The 27,243-nt window shown below is 40.5% G+C and overlaps 1 protein-coding gene and 1 long non-coding RNA gene across 9 annotated transcripts in view; one reads left to right on the forward strand and one right to left on the reverse strand.

The window, feature by feature from the left end:
* Positions 1-978, forward strand: part of LOC117884724 — a 7,367-nt gene extending 6,389 nt beyond the window's left edge. The window contains exon 3 of the long non-coding RNA XR_004647648.1: positions 491-978. This is a non-coding gene — a long non-coding RNA (uncharacterized LOC117884724). The remainder of the gene's footprint in view (positions 1-490) is intronic.
* The window catches only part of LOC117884722 (neurabin-1-like), a 75,165-nt gene that overhangs the window by 12,485 nt on the left and 35,437 nt on the right, over positions 1-27,243 (reverse strand). For 6 of the 8 annotated variants that reach the window (XM_034785389.1, XM_034785386.1, XM_034785388.1 and 3 more), the window contains 4 exons: positions 20,157-20,241; positions 13,228-13,299; positions 12,570-12,768; positions 6,125-6,241 (listed from right to left, as the gene is read on the reverse strand). In XM_034785389.1, coding sequence (XP_034641280.1) covers positions 6,125-6,241; positions 12,570-12,768; positions 13,228-13,299; positions 20,157-20,241 — 473 coding nt within the window. The remainder of the gene's footprint in view (positions 1-6,124; positions 6,242-12,569; positions 12,769-13,227; positions 13,300-20,156; positions 20,242-27,243) is intronic. The other 2 variants (XR_004647647.1, XM_034785391.1) reach the window with 2 other exon arrangements.

The following is a 27,243-nucleotide window of genomic DNA, read 5'->3' on the forward strand; positions in this document are numbered from 1 at the left end:
AGGGGGGAGCTCAGGCCCATCCTCTACTCCAGGCTCCAGCTCAGGGACCCTAATAATAGCAACTAGTGGTAGCTGACTTTTTGAAACAGGACTAGTACAATTCCCTGAGCCACTTCTCCACAGCAGCCCCCCACTTCCTCAACATCTATTTCACCCTTACCTCAGGGCCTCCTTCCTTGTGCCTGATAGGGTTTGTACTGCTTAGTTTCTCCAGCAGCATAGCTTCCTCCTACAGCTCCTGACACGCATGCCCAACTGACTAACTAGAAGGCTTTTAACTACTTCCAGCCAGCCCTTGATTGGCTTCAGGTGTCCCAATCAACCTAGTTGTCTCCCCTGCTTTTTAGAAGGATCTTAATTAGCCCCAAATGTCTAACCTGGAGCAACTGCCATTTGGTTATCATGATAACGGGGATTTGTTTAGCCTGGGGTTAACATACTTTCTTACTACTTTCATACTAACATACTGTTCTACACTACTTTCCTATAGCCATCTGGTCTTGCCCCATCACAGAGCGTAGATGCCCAATGAACATAATGAGACCCTGGAATCTGCAACAGCTTGTCAGTATCCTCCATGAACAACTTCAGTCCATCAAACAGGAAATCCTTTACCATATTCAGGACTTCTCTGGGGAAACCAGACAACTATAGCCAAGATGCCCTGTGCATTACCACTGCCGTGGAAATGGAGCAGCCTACAGTGTCTGCATCATCCAGAGCTGCCTGAAAAGATGTCCTCGCCAGTACCTGTCCCTCAGCAATGGTAGCCTGACATTATTCCCTTTGGTCTGGAGGAAAGTGTTGAATGAAAAATGAATTTTGCATAATTTTTGAAGTTATATTTGACCATTTCCTGTAATTCATAATGTGGAATTTTATGGTTGTAGATGAATAAGATTTCCTTCCTAAAAGGTCCAGGCACTTCTGGTCTGTCATACGGTGGGGGTGGGGCACTTATACCATTTGTTCACTGGTGTCAACTACCAGAGAGTTGGGTGGAGGGTGGGAAAATAGAAACTCAGAGTCCTTGGTGGGAACATAATACTTTATCGGCTCTCCCAAAACACAGGTGTTACTGTGGCCAGAGTTTGCCAAATAAATAGTTTTTGCAGGTTCCAGCAGAGCCTCATTGATAGGAAGGGCAACCCTGGATGGTGTTGCAGAGTGAACAATATCCAACAGCTTCTGTCGTGATTCTTTGATCTCCTTGAGAGGTATCTGTAGGGAGTCTTCCATGTGTTTAATGAGGTCTTGAAATCGCTGACAATCATTGGCCATAGGAGGAAGCGTCATTACCAACTCTTTGGGTGATGAGGATGAGATGGTAGTCTGAGGGGTGGTTTCTTCATCTGCCCTTGCCTCCTGATTCTCAAACCTTTCCTCGAGTGGTGTGATGGGAGACGAGACGCTTGAGTCTCCGCCATCATCTCAATGGGAGTGAGTTGAGGCCTTGGAGAACTGTTGACAATAAGCTATCCAGGAGTCCCATATGGTTATTGAGCACCATATCCGGGGGCAGGCATCCAGGTTTGTTTCCACCAAGAATGATGAGCTCCCTAGAAATCCTCTGTCTCTTTGAGAAAGAGGTTCCTGTGTGGGTACACAGGAGAACCTTGGACAGATATTAGTGATACTGAAGGGAGGTCTCCATCACTCTTCCTCCTCTAATTGGGGAACTCCAACTGAAAAGGAAGGTGAATCAGAGAGGTATATGGGTCTATGACAGTGATTCTCGGTACTGATGGAGACTCCAGTTCCATAAGTCCTTCGGGTACTTAAAGTCTTGCAGTACTGAGCAGAATTGTGGTAACCATTGTGGTACCAAAGGCGTGGTATGCTCATCCCTGCAGAATGGTACTGAGAATTTCAAATGCTTTACAGAAGGCACTGACATAGATGGAGACTTAGTCATACATGGTACTGAAGAACCCAACAGGGGTACTGGAAGAGGGGTTAAGACCAGTACCACTGGACTTAGGTATTTGTTCTGGCCATTTCTGCTAAGCGGTAGTGGGTTCTTCTCAGAGAGACATGCTTACCCTTAAAGATATGTGATTTCCCCCCTTGCCTTTATCGGAGAAGACTCTATAGTAATGACTCTCAAGGCTGAAGAAGCTGTTCACCTGCTCAGAGAATGAGGTCATTCTGAGGTACACTCCTTAATAGGAGAGTTAGAGATCCTCTTTCGGGGACCTTTAGAGAAGGTCTCTGAGGCTTTCCCTTTTCTGGGGGAGTACTGCACCAAGCTCGAAGGGTGCAAGATACTCCCCAGGGATTGATATACTGAGGGGAAGGGAGGCTGTTGTTCTGACCTGGCTCTGAAGTGGGGAAAAATGACTGCTCTACCATCAACAGCCATAGCTTGATTTTCTGGTCTTTTAGAGGCCTGGATTTGAGGGCGAAACAGAAGTTACCCTTCTGCGCAATGTGCAACTTCTCTAGGCAGCAAATGCACTTAAGAGTGTCTGTTGTTGACCAAAATGACCTCTACACAAGGCAGCATTTAAAATCTGGTGAACTGGGCATAACCCTTGCAGGGACGAGCTCCCTGGAGGAAATAAAACAAATCTTTTAAATAACCAGTTGAACTAACTACAAACTAACACACTCACTAACTAAAAGTAAAATAAATTAAGCTATACCAAAGTAAGCAAGTAAGTGAGACATGACCAAAGTGGATACAGTAAGTTCTGTCTCAGGCCGAGGCAGCTGAGCAGGAATTGAAGGCAATTCGCCTGCAAGCCTGATATAGCCTTGGTATGGGGCATGAGGATCTCAACAGTGCACGAACAGGTTGAATGAACACTGCTAATGAAAATCTCCAAACAAAGACTCATGGGGCACATGCATACCTGGTCACTGACCAAAGAAGAATCTAAATTAGTACACCTCTACCCCGCTATAACACGACCTGATATAACATGGGTTCACATATAGCGCGGTAGCAGCGGGGCTTGGCCAGCGATTTAAAGGGCCCGGGCTCCCCACAGCGGCCGGAGCCTGGAGCTCTTTAAATCACCACTGGAGCCTTGCTGCTGCTACCCCAGGGCCGCAGCAGCGGGGCTCAGCCGGTGATTTAAAGGGCCTGGGGCTCCCCACAGCCAGAGCCCCAGGCTCTTTAAATCACTGCTGGAGTCCTGCCACGGGTACCCCGATATAATGGCGTTTCACCTATAATGCGGTAGGGATTTTTGGCTCCCAACAACCACATTATATCGGGGTAGGAGTGTATAAGATAATACACAAATACCAATACTCTCCCCAATTTGACATACTGTTACTATGACAAATTCTGACCTCAGCATACAGTGTACTGCCTTAGATTCTGCTCAGTTAAAGCATTTTAAAACATAGCTTCAAGTAAATATTTTTTTCCCTTGCATGTGCTGCATCACAAGAATTTTTTTTTTTTTTAAAACTGGGCCCACAAACAACATACAAGTGCCTCAGCTGATTGCTCCCCAACCAGTCACTAAATGCTAGCCCAGTTTTCCTCTATCTTCACTGAGGAAAATGGCTTAAAGCGTGGATGGACTTCTCTTTTTATGAAAACTGAAAAGCAGCAAAAAGAGAGTCAGGGTGAGCATATGCCCTTAAAAAACAAACAAACAAACAAAACCCACCACCAGCTACAGGTATGTTAATTTTTAACATTTAAGGATCCCTAACTGATCCTCTCCGTTTCATAGGCAGAAGAAGTGCTGTCCCTGACTGTTTGTATATCAACAGGAGTGAAGCCAGTCACAGGAGCTGTTGCAGAAAAAGCAGCTCCTGCTTGCAGAAAAAGATGACTGCCAATTCAAAGAACAGGATCCAAGAGAGTTGTGGAGAGTGGAGACAAGGGAGATCAACTTTCCTCACCCCAAAGTATCTGGGCAATCTTGGGAGTGACTGAGGATAAGACCCCACAGTGCCCAAAGACTGTAAGGGGATGGTGAGACATCAGCAACAGATCAAAAGGTTCCCAAGAGGGGAAGAGGGGAGCATCTACATGCTGGGTGGTATCCAGTTCACTAGCAAGACACTTGGGAAGCTCAATATGCAGGACTGGCTTCTCTGCAACTAGCCTGCAGAACTCCCCAGAAGCACTCCTCTTCAGTCAGTTCTCTATATTTTTGAGAATATTCTTGTGTTCTACCTACCCTCCACTGCAATAGAGGGAGGAGTCATAGGGTCAACTCCTTTCTCCAGCCAAATCATACACCTTTAGGAGGTATTTCATCCCCAGCCCATTCTAGACTTTTAAAGGGCATGGAAGAGGTGTGTACTGGTGCTTCCCCCTTTTCCCTCTTTTGCAGCAGCTTTTTGAAGTAGAAGTTTGTTCCTCTGAAGGCAGGGGATGCTACTGTGGCTAGTTCACCTCTGGTGATGATATATGAAACTACCTGAGCAAGGTGGAACTTCTACCTGTGAAGGAGGTGCTAAGTCCGAAGCCCTAAATGTCCAAAATTAATCTTTAAGAATAACCAAAATTGGCCATTTACTTAACCTGACCCTCACTTATACCAGAACTAATAATAATCAGTGGAAACAAATACTGCTTACTTTTTACCATGTAAATTCATAATTCAGGAACAATTTTAATCTTTCTACCATGCATATACAGTTGTTGAGCAACGTTTTTTTAAACACAATTATTGTACAAGTCATAGCATAGTTTATGACAGGTACCAGTTTAACAGCCTCTCACTGACTACCAATTTTTCTGAAGTTGGAGAGCTGCAAGTACAGGTAAAATACCTCTCTCATTGAAAAAACTGCTTCATGCACAAAAATGCAGCAAGCTCAGTATTTCCAAATACAAATTTTCTTGGGATAGGACAAGGATATTTAAGATAATTGCTAAAAAAACTGGTGTTTAAAGATAACTTTCACTTGTTGACATACAAAGCTCATACAAATATCAAACGAACAAGTAACAATACTGGTACCATGAAAGAGTTACATTTACTAGTACAATCTAGGCTTAGTTGCAATTTTATAAATACTATGTCTGCATACAGACAACTATTGCTGGAAGTCTAAAACTGAGAATTGGCTAAAAACTGCATTTGAAACTTAATGATCAAATACTCAAGAAAATATTGGGCTTAGTAATGCAGATTTGTTTAAAATCTTTACTTGACATTTTTAGCAGCATGAATTCCATCCACTAACCTCAAAAGAGCACAGTCCTTTCCAGTGGTATGTACTAAGATACCCTTGGATTTTGATTAGAAATAGGACTATTCCCCATAAAAAAAAAGCCATCAGAAATTATTCCAGTCCTGAAACTTGTGACCAATTAAGATATATTTTTTAGACACCATGTAATTTTTGTGCTAATGGACACAAACTTGTAGCATCATGCATAAAAGTCTATCTTTTCAGATAATAAATACCAGAATATATTTTATGCACTTTACCAAAATTTGGTTTAAATTAATTATCTAAGAGCATCAGATCATTTATGACCTGCTGTTAAAAATTTTCTTCAAACATTATCACTATCAGTTTAGCTGGCTTGCAGGCACTAGAACTTTCATCTGAAAGATTATTGAAGTATAGTTTTTGCAATTGCTTCCGTTCCTTTACTGTTTGTTCTATAAAACAATGACTAATCCCTTTAAACAGATATACTTTTTAAAATGTATAAAAGACTAGATTAAGTCTAAGATTTCAGCTGAAGCAAAGAAGGTGAGAGTTTTGCCAGAAAAAGAACTCTGACTTTTAAATAGATTAAATGCTTTGTATAGATTAAATATATCTAAATAGTTTGTTATCTTATACATGAAAAGATGTGCACTGATTTGAGGCACGTTGAAAAATCCTGCAAATTTCATTCACCCACTCAAATTTTTGGGGTTACATAGCTTTGAAATTCATAATTGTAATTTATTGTACAGCATGACTACCAATTAAAGCTATACTTGACTATAAATTGTGACGCAAAGGCTAAAATGCCTCCTTACAATCTGAGTCCTTAGTTAAGTAACTATTTCAGTATTAAAGATGATAAAAAAAATACTAAGATACTGTGATAACTATCTAGTTTCATACAAAACAAAGCCTATTATATTAATAGACAGTCCGTAGTACGAATGGTAACATCAACAAGACATATACACACTTTGAAACTCACCTCATTTGAAGAGAAGGTTAAAGTGTGTGAACGCCCTGACAGATTTGGTTCGGTCACTAACCCTGACAGATCACAACTTGGCCTGCTATGGTATGAATCATCTATGACAATTCTACTCTGCAAACAAGTGAAAATAATGTTTTATTAACTGAACCCTTGGAATAGTAGATCACAAGGAGACATTCTAGTACCCTTGATACGTTGTAAAAAGAAATTAAACGTGAGTTATCTATACATTTTAGATCTACCATGTATGAAATATGTTCACTTCATCAGGAGTCTTAACTTGTTTTTGCTGAACTCCCAAATTAACAACTATTATAGCAGTAATGCCACTTTATGCAGCAAGTCAGTCATGTTAAAGTTAAGTAGAACTGAACAAGGTCAGTACTTGGAAAGAATATTTCAAAAGGTACATCCAGGTCATGCAGGAAGTGGTTAGAAATTCAGCTGGTGGAATTATTCCCTCTGAATTTGTATGAAACTAAAGATACAGCATAGTATTATGGGACACAATGTACTGTCTTTTGAATGACACAAAACTAAAATCCTGACCACTTATGATCATAAAGATTTCCCTACCACAACAGTAGCCCCGTGCCTTGGGGAAATTTCTACTCTTGTAATTATACTTAAATTCCCCCTGAAGTTTTAATCTTGTCTTAAACTGTTGTGTGGTAATGCTATGCACTTAAACAGTATCCTCATTTCATCTTGGAGGTGGCTGCATTTCTGTAGTAGATAAAGTGATCAATGCATAGTTAGGTCTGTAAAGTATATTGGAATACAAAGTACTACATAATTGTATAATATCAGCAGGAGGAATTTAAGAGGAGATATAGCTGCACTGTTCTGGTATTTTTTTAAGAAAAGATGTGTCAAGTCTTCTATTTATAACCAGTTTCAGTCAAGATGGCTATACGTAGTAGGAGCCCTATTTTTGTACTGAGCTGAACTGATCACAACATTTTAGAATGTAAATTAAATAATTTTTCAGGAATCTTCACAACAAATGCTTTGTCTGTCTTAATGTGGTAACATTTACAGCAGCAACGCCATTGGATAATCTACATATAAGTTAATACATTTTTCTAATTATCTCCCAAATAGTAAATTTTGGCGAACATATTCTTAAGTACTTGCCATAAGTGACTACACCTACTATACTATTATTCAATATTTCTGACTATACATTGTTACTCAAGTAAATTTCAGGTTAAAAACAACTAATGTAAAGCATCATTTTTTATAGTTAGCAAATGTTTAATCTTCATACTGTTAAACTTTTAATCTACTTAAATCAGTTACTACATTTAGTATGTGCTTAGTCAGGAAAGCATTTTCACCAATAGGTCTTGGCAAGGAGCTGAGAACCTAAGCATTTTGGGTTCAAATTTAGCTGCAGCCACTAACTGACACCTTGGACAAGTCACCTGACCTCTTATTTTGACTCAGTCACCTTAGCTGTAAAGTTAAGATAAAACTAAAGCCTCACAAAAAAAAAACACAGATATTGTCGCTGACAAACTTTTCAGAGTAAGCCATAGGATAAACTCAGCATTCCAAACAAATAAGATCCTAAAAGAACAGGTTCTAAGCCCCTAATCACAATCTTTTATTTTTATCTTGCTGAAATAGAATTCACTGAAGCATGTGATCAAATGAAGTTAGTCTTAAACTTTAAAAGTGCTTTTGATTATAAAAGCAAAATAAGAGTTGCACATGCAGGACTAAATTTTGCTCCCAAATACATACCTGCTAGTCCACTGGAGATGTGTGCGCGTATGGAGGGCAGCAATGGTCTCCATAGTATATTATTGTATATATTTAGGCAGCAATTCTGCAGAAAAGGACCTAGAGGTTACAGTGACGAGAAGCTGGATGAGAGTCGACAGTGTGCCCTTGTTGCCAAGAAGGCTAACGGCATTTTGGGCTGTATAAGTAGGGGCATTGCCAGCAGATCAAGGGATGTGATCATTCCCCTCTATTCGACACTGGTGAGGCCTCATCACAGTTTCTGTTGTAACCTTTAGCATCATTCTGTGTTTTTCTTCTCCCCCGCCCCCACTCTGACCATTACCCTTGACCGAGTTTGGCAGAGAACTGTGTTGTTCAGCCTTGCTCAGGCTTAGGCCTGTACCTCTCTGTGTAAGGGCAGTCAGCATAAAACAGATTTCTGTTAGAGGGTTTATTTCGGGGCCTTCAGATTCACAGCTCTGGCTATCAAAAAGTAGACCCCCCCCTGTTCTATTTCCCCACATGGAGTACTGTGTCCAGTTTTGGCCTCCACACTACAAGAAGGATGTGGAAAAACTGGAAAGAGTCCAGCGGAGGGCAACAAAAATGATTAGGGGCTGGAGCACATGACTTATGGAGGAGAGGCTGAGGGAACTGGGATTGTTTAGTCTGCAGAAGAGAAGAATGAGGGGGGATTTGATAGCTGCTTTCAATTACCTGAAAAGGGGGTTCCAAAGAGGATGGATCTAGACTGTTCTCAGGGGTGGCAGATGACAGAACAAGGAGTAATGGTCTCAAGTTGCAGTGGGGGAGGTTTAGGTTGGATATTAGGAAAAAATTTTCACTAGAAGGGTGGTGAAGCACTGGAATGGGTTACCTGGGGAGGTGGTGGAATCGCCTTCCTTAGAGGTTTTTAAGGTCAGGCTTGACAAAGCCCTGGCTGGGATGATTTAGTTGGGGATTGGTCCTGCTTTGAGCAGGGGGTTGGACTAGAGGACCTCCTGAGGTCCCTTCCAACCCTGATATTCTATGACTGCCTGCAAATGCTTAACATGACTATCAATCTGTTCACAGGAAAGAGGAGGAAAATTCTAAGTAAACAATGAATGTCACCAAAAGTTTACACCTCACTAGGAGAGCTATCCTTCCTGCATAAGTGCTCAGGGGAAAAAAAAAATTCTGCAAGAACTCTGGAGTGGTGTAAATGATCTCATTTCACCTTTGTTCCATAAAGATTAAGGAATTTAGTAAGATGATTATAAATATATGACACTACAATGTTTTTCATAGCAATACAGTATTGTTTGGTAATGTGTGGAATTTTTTTGTGCCTGGCTAGAAGCTTAGGAGGCAGTGCAAAAATATCTAAGTTACAGCAAACATTATAGAAGTTTATTATTATCTAAAAAAAATGACCTATGTGAATGGTAGATACACACCCTGGGCTCTACCACAGGAAAGGACTGTAAGTAAAGTAGTATTAGGAAGAACAACACAGAGTAACTTGTCAATCTCAAAGGGCAAACTACTGAACAGACAGTTGAAGCATGTTGGCAGGACAGTGTAGGAAAGTTTGTACTACTGATGCCCTTGCTATGCCTGAGAATACAATACTTAAGTCTCCAAAGTGATCACCCTTCACAAACATTAACATCTCTTCAATTTAGAAAAATTGCTATTACACGGTAAATTGTAATTCTGTACATTAGTGAAATAAAATCCTAACGCTAGAGTAGTTATATACACTATCAAAAGATTAAACGCTACATTTACAAATTCTCACACAAGAGAATAATCAGAAATAGTTCTTACCATACTTTCAGAGTTTCTAAATTCCACTATTTCTTTTAAACAGTATATTTTCACAATGGCTGTAAAATATTCTCCACAATGGCTTAAAATTACCACCAATAAGTAATAAATATTACACAACCAACCTCAACTTCAACAATATTATTCCCCTGGGAAAGCTGTAATAGGAAATTTGTCCATTTTTTGTGTTATTTAAATGACAGTGTGCATTACTGGGTACACAACTCAGCTACATCTCTATCTTAATTTCATTTTCTTCTAAAATTAGGTTTATTTGTCCAAAACCTTACTATTTGTAATTCAGTTAATACAATTTGATTACTAACTGCCTGTGTCAGTAGTTCCACTAAGCCAGAAGAAGAGACCACAAAGCTGATCTTGGTGGGACGGTTACAATATTTGGTATCCCACTGAGTGTGGATTTAGGGCCAGTCAGTACACAGGTAACAGTTAAAGAATCGGTGTCCATTTCCACCACTAGGGGCCTCTACAGCATAGCCTAATGACTAGCTAAAGACTGCTGTGCCCTCCAGGCAGAAAAAACTGTCTCTTAAGCCAAGAAAAGAGCCAAGAGCAACCATCAAGACTGAGGTCTGAGAGAAGGGAATGGGAAGTGGAATCACTTGGCGGTGGGACACAATCTATTGGAATGTTGAAGGTGACAATGAACGGGATGAATCAGTTGGAGGTTTGGAGGGAGAGAGAGAAGATATCCCAAGACACACAGAAACTGAAGTCAATACAGGGGAGAACAGGCTCAGCATCCTCTACCTGAGCATGCTTTAAGTGGGGCATGTGCTGGCACATCACAGCACTGGGCTTTCTGCCACCTATCAATAAAACTATTCCTCCAGGGGGAAGGGTTACATAGAGAGAACCTCAGGTTTATCATGGCTCAAATGGTTCATGAAATGCTGAACTGCTGGTACCCAAACACTTTAGGCAAATTCTATCATTTCTTGCAATATCATAAAGAGATATCAATTGTAAATCCCTCATAAGTGATACATTAAGAATAACCTAATATTCACCAGGATACATACACTCACTCTAACAGAGGGCCTGGTGACCCCAAAGCCCTTTGGAGGAGCATCCCTGGGGGCAGGGGAGGAAGGGAGATATTATGGCTCCTACTACACAGCTACAATAGATGGTTGGAGAAGAACAAAGATACACAAGTTCCACAAACCAAAAAAAAAAAAAACCAAAAAAAAAAACCAAAACTGCACAACATTCTTTAAACTAAAAGGCCAACATGTTCCACTTTAGAGATTCTCAAACTTTTCATGGTAAGGACCAGATGTTTACACGAGAGAGAGAGAGAGAGAGAGATCTTTCAATAGAATACTTTCCATCCTACTTATAAACTCACAGACCACTTCCCCTCCCACTTATAAGTATGCAGACGCGTTAACTGAGTCCTGTGACAACTACTGCAATTCCTTACATGAAAAACATCAGACCAGTTTTTAACATATTTTAATTATATTTTCATGTAATTAGCAACTAGACAAGGAGAGCCAGCACTATGTTATCAGCAAACTCCACACATTTATCAGTGGCTTCCCTATACTATAGTATAGAAAAACTCTATTCTATATGTTCCATATGCCCTAGATTAAGTGGTAAAAAGGAAAATGTGAAAGCCCACTGTAGAGGACTGAAGACAAAAAAAAAATCATTTGTAGGAATTAAAACTGAATTTTGTGGAAGTTTAATATTTTAGTAGTTTATATTCTCAGACAAGAAAAAATCCAAAGGGAACACAGGAATAAAGATAACAGATAAACAGGTAAATTAAAAATGGAATTTAGTGATTAGTATTATTTGTGTATCTATTTTTAAATGTGTTTAAACAACAACCAGTGTTTTATGGAAATTACATTCACTTTAGACTTTAAATATAGCCAAATGAAAAGTATTTAATGGGAACATTATCAGAATTTTTAGTAAATTTCAGTTACTTCTTCCCAGGACCTCTGCTTCCCCTAAGCCTAACAATACCCTTACCCAAATAGTTCAGACTGTCAAGACGGAAACTTGATAGTAGTAATTTTAATTATGTAGTGTCATTTTTTACAGAATGTACGAAAAGCTTTTTTTTTTTTTTAAACTCAAATCATTAGTAGAATTACTCAGTAGAAACTTTCAAAATAGCACTGTCAATGATTTAAGACAGCATTTCCCCTCCCCCCCTCCCCAATTTAGCAATGTGGGAAGGGCAAGGTGGTCACAATTCCCTACACCTGTTTGCGACCCCAAATTGAGAACCCCAGTTCAAGCTATTTAACAGACACTGGGTGAATTTTTCAAAAGCACCTAAGTGACTTAGGAGCTTAGCTCCCATTTTCAAAATAAGCACTTGAAAAAAGTTTACCCATTTTCAAGTTTTACTTTCTGTACTTGAAAGTAAGTAAAATTTATTTTATTTTTTCTTCTGGCATATATTGTTTCCTCTGCTCTGCCACCCCAGCCCTTTATGAATGCTGAAGTCAACAGGCACCATTTTATTTTCCTTCCTTTTCTTCTGCATAAAATTAGGTGACCATCAAAAATATGCACAGTTTAAGGAACTGTTAACTTGTGCATAACCAGCTGAAGGAACACAAAACAAAATACATTGTTCCTGAGCAGGACCTATTGAATTCCTTGGCAAAATATAAAGTAAGGTGTTTAGAATTTGGAAGATAATTCTCACCACATGCTTATTTTATACAAACTCAAATGTTGGCTCTCAATTACTTACAGAATCTTGTAATCATTTCTCTTACTATCTGAAAACACTTACTCTAAGTATTAGTTTTCAAGATCCTAAATACTTAGAACTTGGACCCTGAATGAGTAAAACCATATCAAACCCAAATGTTCAAAATATAGCTTATTTGTGTACGTTTACCTTGCTTCTGTTTTTCTCTTGACCCTGTTCGAATACAGTGGCCTGTCCACTCTGAGAAAAGGTTAGGCTGCTACTGGAAACCTGAGGCTCTTTGTGACTGTCCCCAAACCAAGAGAAAGGTATGCAAGTAGGAACAGGAGAGTCTGAATCTGATGCAGATTGATTGTTGCCAGAGTCTTCCAATAACTCTCGGGAGCCTCTGAAATAAATAAATGGAATGATAATTGTCTTGCAATAACCTGCTGTATGTCTTTAATAATTGTCTAAATGGCATATTAATCAAAATGTATGTATCTTAGAAGGTTAATATAAAAATAATTGCTGAGAGTTATTTAACAGCTTTAAAAACATTCAAGATGGCTTAACACTTTCAAACCAGTATCCTGGGACTACTGAGAATTACTCCCGAAGTGGCTTTTCTTGCTATATTACAATATAATTTTTGCTTGCAAGCTGAATAGAATTTGTTTCATAATATGAGTAACTAACATGTAAAACTATTTTCCTTATTTCATAAGCATAGAATCCCATCTTCCCATCAATGTACTGATTTATGCGATATTTAATTGCTTTTATACTAACATGTACTTGAGCCTTAAGAATAACAGTAATGGTAGTTAATTAATTTTAAGAATGCAATATATATTTATAAAAATACCGGCTATCCAGAGAGCTCCTTGGATTTTCCTTCTCTTGTTTCTTGCCTTTACCACCAGATTTCCGTAAACCTCTGGAAAAAAAAACAAAAACAACCATTTTTTTAAATACAATTACTACAATTTAATGCTTTATATCAAAAGGAGTTAAATATTTGTTAGGTATTAATACAAATTTAATTCATAACACATTCATAAACGTAATTTAAAAAATACTACACACAGTGGAGCCCAATTTTGCAGAAAATCTTTCATGTGATTTAAGGTGCATTACTACGTACAGGCGAAGACACGCAAGAAGGAAGGAAAAGATTTAATTTAATAATTACACTCCTATAGAGTGTATATGCTAAAGAAATAGATACAAGGTCCCCACCCCAAGCAGTTTACTATATAATGGATAAAAACACCAGTACTGATACGTTTACCATTGGGAGATAGAGGAGGTCAACAGAGAGAAAACCAGTTAAAGGGAAAAAAAAAATGTTGGACTCAGGGCCTGTGTACTCATTTCACAATGGTACCAAATTCCATGTGAGCAACCCCTACGTTCCACAGCAACATTTAGGCCTGGTCTACACTAGGCGTTTATGTCGAAGTTAGCGCCGTTACATCGAATTAACCCTGCACCCGTCCACACCGCGAAGGTATTTAGTTCGACATAGAGGTCTCTTTAATTCGACTTCTGTACTCCTCCCCGACGAGGGGAGTAGCGCTAAATTCGACATGGCCATGTCGAATTAGGCTAGGTGTGGATGGAAATCGACGCTAATAGCTCCAGGAGCTATCCCACAGTGCACCACTCTGTTGACGCTCTGGACAGCAGTAAGAGCTCGGATGTTCTGAACTGCCACACAGGAAAAGCCCCGGGAAAATTTGAATTTGAATTCCTTTTCCTGTCTGGCCAGTTTGAATCTCATTTCCTGTCTGGACATCGTGGCGAGCTCAGCAGCACTGGCAACGATGCAGAGCTCTCCAGCACTGATGGCAGTGCAATCTCAGAATAGAAAGAGGGCCCCAGCATGGACTGATCGGGAAGTCTTGGATCTCATCGCTGTGTGGGGCGATGAGTCCGTGCTTTCCGAGCTGCGATCCAAAAGACGGAATGCAAAGATCTATGAGAAGATCTCTAAAGACATGGCAGAGAGAGGATACAGCCGGGATGTAACGCAGTGCCGCGTGAAAATCAAGGAGCTGAGGCAAGGCTACCAGAAGACCAAAGAGGCAAACGGACGCTCCGGATCCCATCCCCAGACATCCCGTTTCTACGAGGCACTGCATTCCATCCTAGGTGCGGCCGCCACCACTACCCCACCACTGACTGTGGACTCTGAGGATGGGATAGTGTCCACGGCCGGATCCTCGGACATGTTAGCGGACGGGGAAGATGAGGAAGGAGATGAGGAGGACGAGGCAGTCGACAGCGCTCACAACGCTGATTTCCCCGACAGCCAGGATCTCTTCATCACCCTTACAGAGATCCCCTACCAACCCTCCCCAGCCGTTACCCCGGACACAGAATCTGGTGAAGGATCATCCAGTAAGTGTTGTAAACATCTAAACATTTATTTGTAACAGAACATGATTATTAACAATGTAAAAAATGGGTTTCTCATGATTAGTTTGATTAACTTAACGGTTCAGTCATGGGCAGTGCAACTATTTCAAAAAAATCTAGCAATGTCCGGTTTTGCATGATTGTCCTGCCCAAGCCGCTCTACTGTTTAGTCCCTGCTACTGCAGCTACAGTAAGATGCGGTCTATATGTCCGGGGATGGAGCAGAAATCCTCCTGGGACATCTCAAGGAAGCTCTCCTGCAGGTAATTTGAAATCCGCTGCATTAGGTTCTTGGGGAGAGCGGCCTTATTGGGTCCTCCGTAGTAGGACACGTTGCCGCGCCACGAGACTAGCAAGTACTCTGGAATCATTGCTTGGCACAGCATGGCGGCATACGGCCCTGGTCTTTGAAGGCTTTCCCGGAGCATTCTCTGTCTGTCGCTCTCAGAGATCCTCATGAGGGTGATGTCGCTCATGATGACCTGCTTTGAATGAGGTAGGGGAATGTTAGTGTTGGGACTGCTTTACCGTTCCTTTACAGAACTGTAACCGCTGGTTTGCAGCCACGCGGTGGAGGCGGGAGAGGGTCAGCCGAAAGGGATCGTTCCCGGGGACAGCCGCGAGGGTGTGGGACAGGAGCAGACTTCCTGCTTGCCGGATTGCTGGCAGCAGGGACCGACATTGATTTCAATGTGAAATGAGGCCATTGCTAATATTAAAGTTTTAAGCTGCCACGAATCTACGGCTTACCATGTCTGCGTGCAAGAGCAATTCCGTTGTCCTGACAGGGTTCTCAAAAGTGCTCTGCAAAACCCCAGACACTGAATGCGAAGGCCGAGAATTCGACCTTGTGCTGAGTGCGCATGTGATAGGTGCTGTGCATGGTCCTGTTCACAGAGAAAGACTATGTTCTTTGTTCACAACTACATTTATCTTTCTGAGGAATTCACTCCCTTTTCCCATTCCCACAGCCCCATCTGCGACTGTCTCACAACCTAGCCTGTCATCACACTCCCAGAGGCTAGGGAGGATTAGGCATAAGAAGAAGAGGACACGGGAGGACATGTTCTCAGAGCTTATAGCCTGCTCCCGAGCCCAGGCAGCACAGCAGACCCAGTGGCGGGAGAACTTGTCCCAAATGCACCAAGCCAACATGGATCGGGAGGAGAGGTGGCGTCAGGAAGACCAGCAGGCGACTCAAACCCTGCTTGGACTACTGAGGGAGCAAACGGACACGCTCCGGCGCCTTGTGGATGTTCTGCAGGAACGGAGGCAGGAGGACAGAGCCCCGCTGCAGTCCATCTCTAACCGCCCTCCCCCGCCACCAAGTCCCATACTCCCTTCACCCAAAGTGCACAGAAGGAGAGGCGGCAGAGTCCCTGCTAACTCTCACTCCACCCCTGCAGAGAGCTCGAGCAGCAGAAGGCTCTCATTCCCCAAAGTTTGACAAGTTCTTTCCTTCCCGCCTGACACAAGCCCCCGTCCAAGTTTCACTTCCCAGTCCCATGTGTAGTTGATAATAAAAAATATGTTTCTGTTAACTACTGTTTCCATCATGTTCTTTTGGAGGAGGGGGGGGAAAGGGGGTTGGTAATTGGACAGGACAGTCACCTTTGGCAGGGTACATAGTAGGGGGCAGGCACAGCAGCAGGGCACATACATAGTGCAGTGATGCAGTGACTACTTACCCTGGTTAGTCTGGGAGGTTCTTTTCATGTTATGTGGTGGGGGGTGGGTTGCTCTGTGACTTTGTGTCAGGGGAGGGCAGTTAGAGATCTTAAGCGGCGGTCCTTAGGCAGGATCACAGAGCCACACAGCAGGGGATCTGTAACCGTCCCACCCCTGCCACAAACTCACATAGACCCCCCATACACACAGTCCGTATCAGGAGGGGTGACAGGCTCCGTTGAAAGAACCATCCCACCGCAGCGGAGCCTGTCAGTCCTTGAGTTTAGAAGCTGCATTCGCGCGACTACACTACACCCGCTCCGCACCACAGTCTGCGTCCCAGTTTTAAAAAATTCCCGCGAAAACAGTATTAAAGAAAACGGTGTGCTTTAACAAAGTAGAACTATTTTTATTTTGAAACGTGTGTTGGAAGTGGGGTGAAGGCTTCTCTGTACACAAAATTAGAAAGTCACAAGTTACCCTGCTCACTCAGGAACTTTGCTTTCAAAGCCTCCCGGATGCACAGCGCTTCCCGCTGGTCTCTTCTAATCGCCCGGCTGTCTGGCTGTGAGTAATCAGCAGCCAGGCTAATTTCCTCAACCTCCCACCCCGCCATAAAGGTCTCCCCCTTGCTCTCACAGAGATTGTGGAGCACACAGCAAGCTGCTATAACAATGGGGATATTGGTTTCGCTGAGATCACAGCGAGTCAGCAAGCTTCTCCATCTCCCCTTGAGACGTCCAAAAGCACACTCCACCACCATTCTGCACTTGCTCAGCCGGTAGTTGAAGAGTTCTTTTTCAGTGTCCAGGGCACCTGTATAGGGCTTCATGAGCCAGGGCATTAGCGGGTAGGCTGGGTCCCCGAGGATGACTATAGGCATCTCCACATCCCCAACAGTTATTTTGTGGTCCGGGAAGTAAATACCTTGCTGCAGCCGTCTAAACAGACCAGAGTTCCTGAAAACACGAGCGTCATGAACCTTGCCCGGCCATCCGACATTGATGTTGGTAAAACGTCCCCTGTGGTCCACCAGTGCTTGCAGCACCATGGAAAAGTAGCCCTTTCTGTTAATGTACTGGCTGGCCTGGTGGTCCGGTGCCAGGATAGGGATGTGAGTTCCATCTATGGCCCCACCGCAGTTTGGGAATCCCATCGCTGCGAAGCCATCTATGATCGCCTCCAAGTTTCCCAGGGTCACTACCTTTGGCAGCAGTACATCAACGATTGCCTTGGCTACTTGCATCACAACAACCCCCACGGTAGATTTGCCCACCCCAAACTGGCTCGCGACTGACCGGTAGCTGTCAGGCGTTGCAAGCTTCCAGAGGGCTATGGCCACTCGCTTCTGGACAGTCAGGGCTGGTCGCATCCGGGTGTCATTGCGCTTCAGGGCAGGGGACAGCAACTCACAAAGTTCAAGGAAAGTTCCCTTCCGCATGCGGAAGTTTCGCAGCCACTGTGATTCATCCCAGACCTGCAGCACTATGCGGTCCCACCACTCAGTGCTTGTTTCCCGTGCCCAGAATCGCCGTTTCACAGCATCAACATGACCCATTGCCACCGTGATGTCCTCGGCGCTGGGTCCCCTGCTTTCTGAGAGGTCTGTGCTACTCTCAGACTTCAGGCCATCACCGCGTTGACGTAGCCTCCTCGCCTGACTTTTCTGCATCTGCCTCAGGGCAACCTGTATGATAAGCTGCGAGGCGTTGAGAGCGGCCACAACTGCAGCGATGGTTGCAGTGGGCTCCATGCTCACAGTGCTGTGGCGTCCGCGCTGTCAATGACTTGAAAAGTGCGCGAAATGATTTCCCGCCGGCGCTTTCAGGGAGGGAGGGAGGGCGGGAGTGATGGACGGATGACGACAGTTACCCAAAAGCACCCTGGCCCCTTTTTTTTTTACCCAGAAGGCATTTGCGGCTCCACCCAGAATTCCAATGGGCGGCGGGGACTCCGGGAACTGTGGGATAGCTGCCCTCAGTGCACCGCTTCCAATGTCGACGCTTTCCCCGTTAGTGTGGACTCACAAAGTCGAATTACTGTCCTTAGTGTGGACACACACGTTCGACTTTGCAATATCGATTCCAAATATTCGATTTAAGTAAAATCGAACTACTCTCGTAGTGTAGACAAGGCCTTACTCTATGTCCATATATTTAATGACCCAAACTTGAAACAAATTTCACATCAAGTGGCATTTTAAAGGACAGGGGTAGGGGGTTTTCTTTTGCTATGCTCTCCAGTCAGTCTGACTCCATCCTCAGGTTCCTGCTATGCTGGATAGGTGGCTTGGCTGCGTTGCCCTCCAAAGTACCATGGAAAGGGGGAAGCTTATATAGCTGGCTTTGTCAGCTGTTCTCCCCATCTCCCCAAATCTCAGCTGTTGCACCATCCTCCCAGCAAGCCAACATCTTAATCTATACTTTTGATTCTCCCCTGACCCTCTCTTCCCAGCCTTAAACTGGACTGCAGATTTGACTCCCTGATACCCTGCTGCCTGCCTCTGTGGAACAGTGTAGTGAGCATGCATTATAATCCAATCCCATCCATGTGAGGAAAGGTAGGGCAAAATAGGCACCTGCAAAACAGGTAGAACCAAGCAGAGAAACAGAAAATACTGGGCTCCTGGCTCCAGCAAAAAGGTTACATTCTGAACATGGTAAGATATGAAAACAAACAATTAAAGCACCCAAGTAAGCATAACTCTGCCCTGTAGTGTTGCAATGCAACAATCTTATGGTTAAGGCATTTTAGTGTTTAGTCTAATTTTAGATTAAATTTATTTTTTTTAAAAACATTTGCTAACCTCATATCCTGGGGGTAATAAAGTAAATGGAGACAATGGCCATATTTGCTAAGGGCAGTTCATGGCTTCAGTTCCATTAATAATAATCATAATAAAATTAGAGAGACAAGGTGAGTGAGGTAAAATCTTTTAATGGACCAACTTCTGTTGTGAAAGAGACAAGCTTTCAAGCTCTTCTTCAGTTATACTGCTACAACACTACTGCACACAATAAGATGGTGGCTGTTTTGAAAGAAGGCAATTCTTTGAGGAATTCTCTGACAAACCACTCTCCAGCCTCTGCTTAAAGGAGGAACTTTAACTTACGAAGATTAGTGGCAAAAAGTGATCACTAATTCTAAAAAAATATTTCAAACATTTGAAGAGGATGCATTATTGAGATACTAAGATCATTCAGGAGAAAAAGTGTCTGTTTTAAGTGCAAAACATATAATTTTGTGTGTATGTATTATGGAGCTGCAACTGGCACCTCCATAATACACATAACACAATTATATTATAAGTACACTGTCCCACAAACTATGTATGTGTTTACACATTTTGTTTTGGTAATTCTACCATGCCAAGCACGAGAGTGAAAGTGGACAAGGACCAAGTGGGTATTAATATATGCTATTGGAGCTGGAATTACCGCAGCTGCTGGCACTAGACTTGCTCTCCAATGGATCCTCATTAAAGAATTTAAAGTGTGCTCATTCTAATTACAGGACCTCGTAGTAGACTGTTAGCTAAAGGAATTTAGGAATCTAGATATCGGACCTTGGGGACAGGGGAGGAGTGGGAGAAAGAGTATCACAAATGCACAGGAAAAGTATGTTTCACAATATTTTCTATTTAAAGAAGATGGTAACTTAGCATAAGTAATATTTAAAGCCTCCACCAACTCATAAGTCTCTTACCCAAAATCTGGAAATCTCCTTTTGGCCTTTCCTGATGACGCAACATCATTTGTTTCTCCTGTCTTGTCTTCATTTCTCTTGTCATCTATGTGAAAAAAGAAAAATAAATATTCTGTAAACTTACTAAAGCTATCTGTAAGCTTTGAGTGTATTCGTTAAGATGCATGCCGTTCCCAACAACAACAAAATTTAAAAAGAAATTCAAAGCATAAGTTCACAGTAATTAATTCACATCCACTGTACAGCTACAGGAGTGGAAAACTAGTGTTAACTGCATGAAGTGCATAGATCTTTCAACTTCCCATTTAAAAAAAAAAAAGCAATTGCATCTTGTACAATAATTTTACTTGATGTAAAATCCTTAAATTCCTGCCACCTTGTTTTGATACAAGAATGGCTTAAAAAAATTACATTTTGTTATGTATTCTCTCAAAAAAACTGTTAATGGAAACTTAAGTTTTATACCCACAGAGTCCAGGAAAATCTAAAGTTAAGGTTGCCTCACCATTCCTTCAGTCTGTATTCCATTTTCTCAAGCTATACTCATCTGTGTCCTTTCCTTAGATGTTTTCAATCAGGTCTTTCTGATTATCAAAACTACACAAGTCTGTAAGCACCCAAATTGTTGGGTAAATATTAACCCTTTAGGTTAGCCATAAAGAAAGGAGATATTTTATGCCCTAATTTTACTAATTAGCATATAGATATACTGACAAGAGATTTTCCTTCTGTTTTCCTTTAATTCTGGTTCTGCTATACTGCCATTTGTCAGTAACGTTGTTTTGGGGAAGTAGCATATTTTAGCTCCTCCAAATGATAAACTCCGTCATCTTAAATTTGTTTTGCTCAAGTCTTACTTTAAAAGGGGGTACAAAGAGAAAATGGCTTCAGAATGGCCAAAATACAAGTTCCCAATTCACATTATCTGTCACACACCTAAGCTAATACACACAGAGAGAAAATAAGCTGTACTAGGTATTAAAAGCAGCAAATAATATAATAAAGCCGTTTGGAAAATATTTTAGTTGAAAGTGAGCACACTAGCAAAATAATTGGTATGGGGGTGTGATTCAATGTCATTGGTGAACTAATGGCAAGGAGATGGGTATTTTGTTGGGTCAATGTTGTCTAAATTTAAGATACTATTGCTTTTATGTTAGAATAGATAAAAAATCATTAATAATTTAAAAAATAGATTTTTAAAAAATTAAATAAAGATTTACTTTTTTAAACTAAACATTTTAAATTTGAAATTGATACTCTATTAAAATAATTTAAATTAAATACAAAAATAATAGAGTAGTACATATTTGCTGCCAAATGTTAATGAAAGTCAAACCACTAAAATGATAGAAGTCACTGGCTAAGTATCTGGAACCAGAGTTTGCTGAAGTGCTAAACCAGCTTTTGATAGCAGTAGTCTCTTTTGCAGATGCACAGAGTATTTTCTTCATGTTAGTTTACTCAACTAACTCAGTTCAATGACTAGTTCATAAAAACTAGATGTGAAGAGGAGACCGACTAGTTCTAAAATCTTGAAGGACCCAGTGACCAGAAATAATCAGCTCAATTCACTAAATACAGATAATAATTCCTGTGTTTGATCAGTTTTTAAATGCAAAAGATGTTTTGATAAAAACTTTTCTCTTTTGCTTCCCAGGACACTGAAAGCATTTTATTTAATAAAAAATTTTGTTCTTGTTCATTTTTAATTGAATTTTCACCTAAGCAGAACTTGACACAAATCACAAGTAAAAAAATTAATTTAGTAATTAAGAAATGCTGTCACCATTTTCTAGCATAAAATTTAATTTTATATTTTAATATAAAATTTATGAGTCTGAATAAATGTAAATGTAACTATATAATTGCTTAAATAAATGCATATATAGTGCGTCCTCCTGCTTAGCAAAAAGAAGCACCAAATGTAGTATAAAGACCGTATTTAATCCACTGAAATCAACATGTTTTAATGATTACCATCCAATGACACTCAACCTTTCTTTAGGAAAATAGCTAAAAACTATAAATTCAAATCATGATTAAAATCAATGGTTTAAATCGAGGTTTCCTGATTGGTGATGTAAATGATTAAAATCAGCGACTCAGAGTGGACTGATTTAAAGTTTGTAAGGAAATTCACTTAACTTTAAGCCTTTTTTTTTTTTGTAAATGTATGAAATATTTAGGTTTAATAAGGGTAACCCTCTAAGTCAGAGCCTGAAAAGTTGTTCTGCCATTGATTTAACTAACTAGTACATTGGAACTGCCACACTAAAACATATCAGTGGTTCATTCAGTCCAGTACCCTGCCTATGACAGTAGCTAGTACAAGAGGCTAAAGGAGAAGGTGCAGACAACTACAACCATAGTTGTAGCTCATATGGGAAGTTTTGTCATAAAATCCTATCAGTTGTTGGCTTATGCCTTGAACTATGAGGATTTACACTCCCTCTAAAAAATGTTTAAAGCCTAGCTAATGAAACTGTGGATATTCCCGTTTCTCAAATAAGCATTTGATTTTTTTTTTAATCCCCTAAACTCCTCACCTCAGTGACATCTTATAGCAATAAGTTCCACAGGTTCATTATGGATTTTTAAAAAGGTATTTTCTTTTATCAATTTCAAATTTTCTGCCTTTCAGTTTCATTGACTGACCCTTTGTTCTTGTATCTTGTAATAGGTGCATAGGAGTGCTCTATTTATTTTCCCTATACTATTAATGGTTTTGCAAAGTTCTATCATGTTCTCTCTTATTTTGGTCTTCTCTAAAATAAAGAGCCCCAGTGTCTCCCCATATGGAAGTTTTTCCATGCCTGTAATCATTTGTCACCTTTCTCTGAGCCCCTTTTATTTCTGCAATATATCTTTTCTGATATGGAATGAGCAGAACTAAACACAGAATTCCAGTGAGACTTCACAACTGACTTATACTGAAAATATTAAATGCCATTATAAGTCTACTCAATTCTTCAAGTATCCTAAAATTTTGTTAGCTTTTTTGATCACTGTGCATTGAGTAGAGATTGTCATTGGGCTGGATGTCCAAAATGACACACAGGTATTTCTCTTAAGTGGTTAGAGTTAAATTTAGAACCCACTGAGTATGAATAGTTGTAATTATTCTTTCCAATTACCTTACATTTGTCAATAGTTAATTTTATTTGCCATCATGCTCTCCATTCAGATAGCATTGTCAGTCCTCTGAAATTCCTCAGTCTTCCTCTTGTCTTGACTAACCTAAGTAACTGTATCACCTGCAAAATTTGCTACTTCACTGTTCACGTGCTTTAGTTTACCGATAATACCAAGCCGGGAGGACTTGCAAGTGCTTTGAAAGATAGGATTAAAATTCAAAATGATCTGGACAAACTGGGGAAATTCAATAAGGACAAATGCAAAGTACTCCACTTAGGAAGGAACAATCATTTGCACACATACAAAATGGGAAATGACTGCCTAGGAAGGAGTACTGCAGAAAGGGATCTGGGGGGTCATAGTGGATCACAAGCTAAATATGAGTCAACAGTGTAACACTGTTGCACCCCCCCCCCCCCCCCAAAAAGGCGCAAACATCATTCTGGGATGTATTAGTAGGAGTACTCTAAGCAAGATACAAGAAGTAATTCTTCCACTCTACTCCACTCTGATTAGGCCTCAACTGAGTATTATGTCCAGTTCTGGGAGCCACATTTCAAAAAAGATGTGGACAAACTGCGGAAAGTCCAGAGAAGAACAACAAAAATGATGAAAGGTCTAGAAAACATGACCTACGAGGGAAGATTGAAAAACTGGGTTTGTTTAGTTTGGAGAAGAGAAGACAGAGGGGACGTGATAACAGTTTTCAAGTACATAAAAGGCTGTTACAAGGAGGAGGGAGAAAAATTGTTCTTAACCTCTGAGGACAGGACAAGAAGCAATGGGCTTAAATTGTAGTAAGGGCGGTTTAGGTTGGATGTTAGGAAAAACTTCCTAACTCCTCAGAGTGGTTAAGCACTGGAATAAATTGCCTAGGGAGGTGGTGGAATCTCCATCATTGGGGATTTTTAAGAGCAGGTTGGACAAACACCTTTCAGGGATGGTCTAGATAATACTTAGTCCTGCCTTGAGTGCAAGTGACTGGACTAGATGACCTCTCAAGGTTCCTTCCAGTTCTATGATTCAGTAAATCATCGCCTTTCCAATGATACAAGACCCATCTAGCATAAAGTAGATCTCAGTTATATCATATTCATATCATAAGCATATTTTCATAAAGAATATGGAGTGCAAGGAACTGAACCAGAATTCCATTTTTTAAACTGGAACAAAGACAGAAATATTGATTCCAAGAAGCTGAAAATTCCAGCAATTTTACAGTTTCTTCAGGATGGTCTATGCACAGTCCTAATGTACAACTCAGTAGGATCCAGCTTTTCACCCTAGGAAGGGTCTTCAACTCAGACTACCACTTTTCTTTGGCTTACTATCCCCCATGTTATCAAATTTAAGAGCAGTTCAATTGACAAAACCTCTGCATCAGCCCATTTTTCCACTTGGGATCTCCCTATAGTATTGTAAACCCTTATGTTTACTTCCTTTGAACCTCTCAATGTATTGGATCCATTTATTTTAACAATTAAATGCATTTCTTATTGGCAACTACATCCGCTGGGTGGATTTCTGAAACCGCTGCATTCGCTGTGGAAGAACTGTACCATATTTTCATGAGGCAAAGTAGCTCTTAGAACAGCTTCTGGTTAAACTTCAAAATGAACACTCCACTCCGTACTTCCCAAGACACTGTACTGCTTTCATTTTGTTCTAATACAGCCCAACAGAAAAAAAGCATGGTACAAGCTGGATGAATCTCGCTCTCTCTCTAAGCAATGAATATAAGAAACTATGTCCCTATTCATTTAATACTACTCAAAGCATGAAGGAAAGCAGTCATTAAAAACTCCTGTAAGCAAGAGGATATATTATATTGCTGAAATATGTGTCTACCCCATTTCCTGAGAGGATCAGGGCCCATATCACAAGGTTAATGAAAACCTCTTGCAAAAAAAAGTATTGGCTTCAGTGGATATGATATGGTAAGCAACAACCTGATTTTCAAATCACATTCACTAAATGTTACAAAATGGATCTTCAAGCATCCACATGAGGGTGTTTCAGTCAACAGTCCTTAAGTAGATATTTCAAAGGCTTCAATCAGGGCTATCTGTCTTTACCTCTTCCCCGCCTCATTTATTTTCCACTGCTCACTACTTGTCTATCAGGGAGGAATAGTGGAAAAATTATCAAGAATGGAAAAATTACTTATCTGCTAATTTTCTTTATTCTAGGAATCTCTCAGCCAATTTGGCCCACTCAGTGGAAAGCAAAATACATGTTTTTCATTAAAATATTAAGCTTTTATGGCAATGCGTAAAATTACTTTTTTTTTTTTTTAATAAATGTGTTAAAATAGAAAGTTATTAAGTAATGTTTTTATGATTTGGAATAGCTTCTGGAAGGCAGACAGAACAAATATCACCCTGAAAATATTACAGCCACCCCAAAGCCTGTATATAGAGGAAGGTACAATATGGTCAACCGAGGATTAGTGGAGAGATTGCTAATTTCCTTTCTTTTAGTAGGTGAGTAATTTTTTTCATTCTAGGCACATTTACCATGCACTTATCTGCCTCCATGTTACACAGTTGCCTCACGTTTTTTAGATCTTAAATTACTCGGAGTAATTTAGAAAATGTTACTGGCAAATTTTTCCACTTCACTGTTCATCCTCTTCCAGATAATACATTAAATACTTCCTAGGTGCATCATACTAGGAATCTAATTCCATGTTGAACACTGTATATTTATTCCTACCTCTTATTTTCTATCCTTTCACTTCAACAATTTCCAGTCAATGACAGAACTTTACTTCTCATCTCATGACTTAGTTTCCTTTATGGCACTTTAAATCAGGTTATTTTGCAACAAAAAAGTTTAAAAATAGACATTTATTCCTCCAAGAGAATTTTATAAAGAAAGGTAACATTTTCCAAAATGTGAAAGAGCAGTGCAACTGTTTAAAAAATAAACAGACCAACTGATACAAGCTGTATGGCTGGGATAGGAGGTAGAAAAGATTGTTCCTCCACCATTAAATATAATTGGTAGGCATTAAATTTCATTAGTTAGAATCCAGCCCACTGAAGTACCATTTAATGTCATTTTGTCCAGAGAATAAACGTGCAGTATTAGTAATCTATCATCTTTGATGTACGGCGTTAAACTCTACAACTCCACCAGTTTTAAGACAAGCTCTTGAAACACTTCCTCGGGTCACCAAGGGAAATTTCCATACTCTGTGACAATACCTGCTTATGGTTCAGTGCAGAAGAAAACAAAATCATTTGCACCTTATGTATACGCTATGACAAGACAATTTTTGTACAGTCAAGTGTACAGCCCACTTCAGTGCTAGCACTCCAGAGATATGCTGAATCAGTAGATTACAAAACCGCTGCTGTTGGCTGAGGATCTAAAAATGATATTGTCCATTGCAATAGAGTGCAATCATTATCTGCCTTAACACAGCTTGTTAACTGGTGAAGGAAATATTTGCCTTACAAAATATTTAATCTGGTTCCTTTTTCAATTACTCTATGAGAAAAAGACCATATACTTTTCTTGAATTATGACTATTAGTGAGCAGCATGATTATAATCTGATCAGCCTTCTCACATTCTTTGCATCCTAAAATATGAAAGCCCTAATACAGTAACTCGCCAGAATGTTCACAACCTGCTATTTTGCTTGAACATTCAGCTCACCTTTGGAAAAGGTCAGGTCATTGCTGAAACTTTGCAGGAGTTAATTGACATCAGCTAAATGAATAAGTCTAAGGTCATGGCCCAAGGAAATGATGAGCTAAACTTGTAGTACGTGTACAGATGATAAGTTTTTCTAAAATATGTACTCTAATTCAAATAGGAATTATTTCAGGGAACTTCTGTGGCCTGTACGATACAGGAGGTCACATTAGATTATCACAGTGGTCCTTTCTGGCCTTGGAATCTATGAACTTCCCCCTTCCCTACTTCATTAATATACAGCA

The sequence above is a fragment of the Trachemys scripta genome, chromosome 11, assembly GCF_013100865.1.
Source record: "Trachemys scripta elegans isolate TJP31775 chromosome 11, CAS_Tse_1.0, whole genome shotgun sequence".
NCBI lineage: Eukaryota > Metazoa > Chordata > Testudines > Emydidae > Trachemys > Trachemys scripta.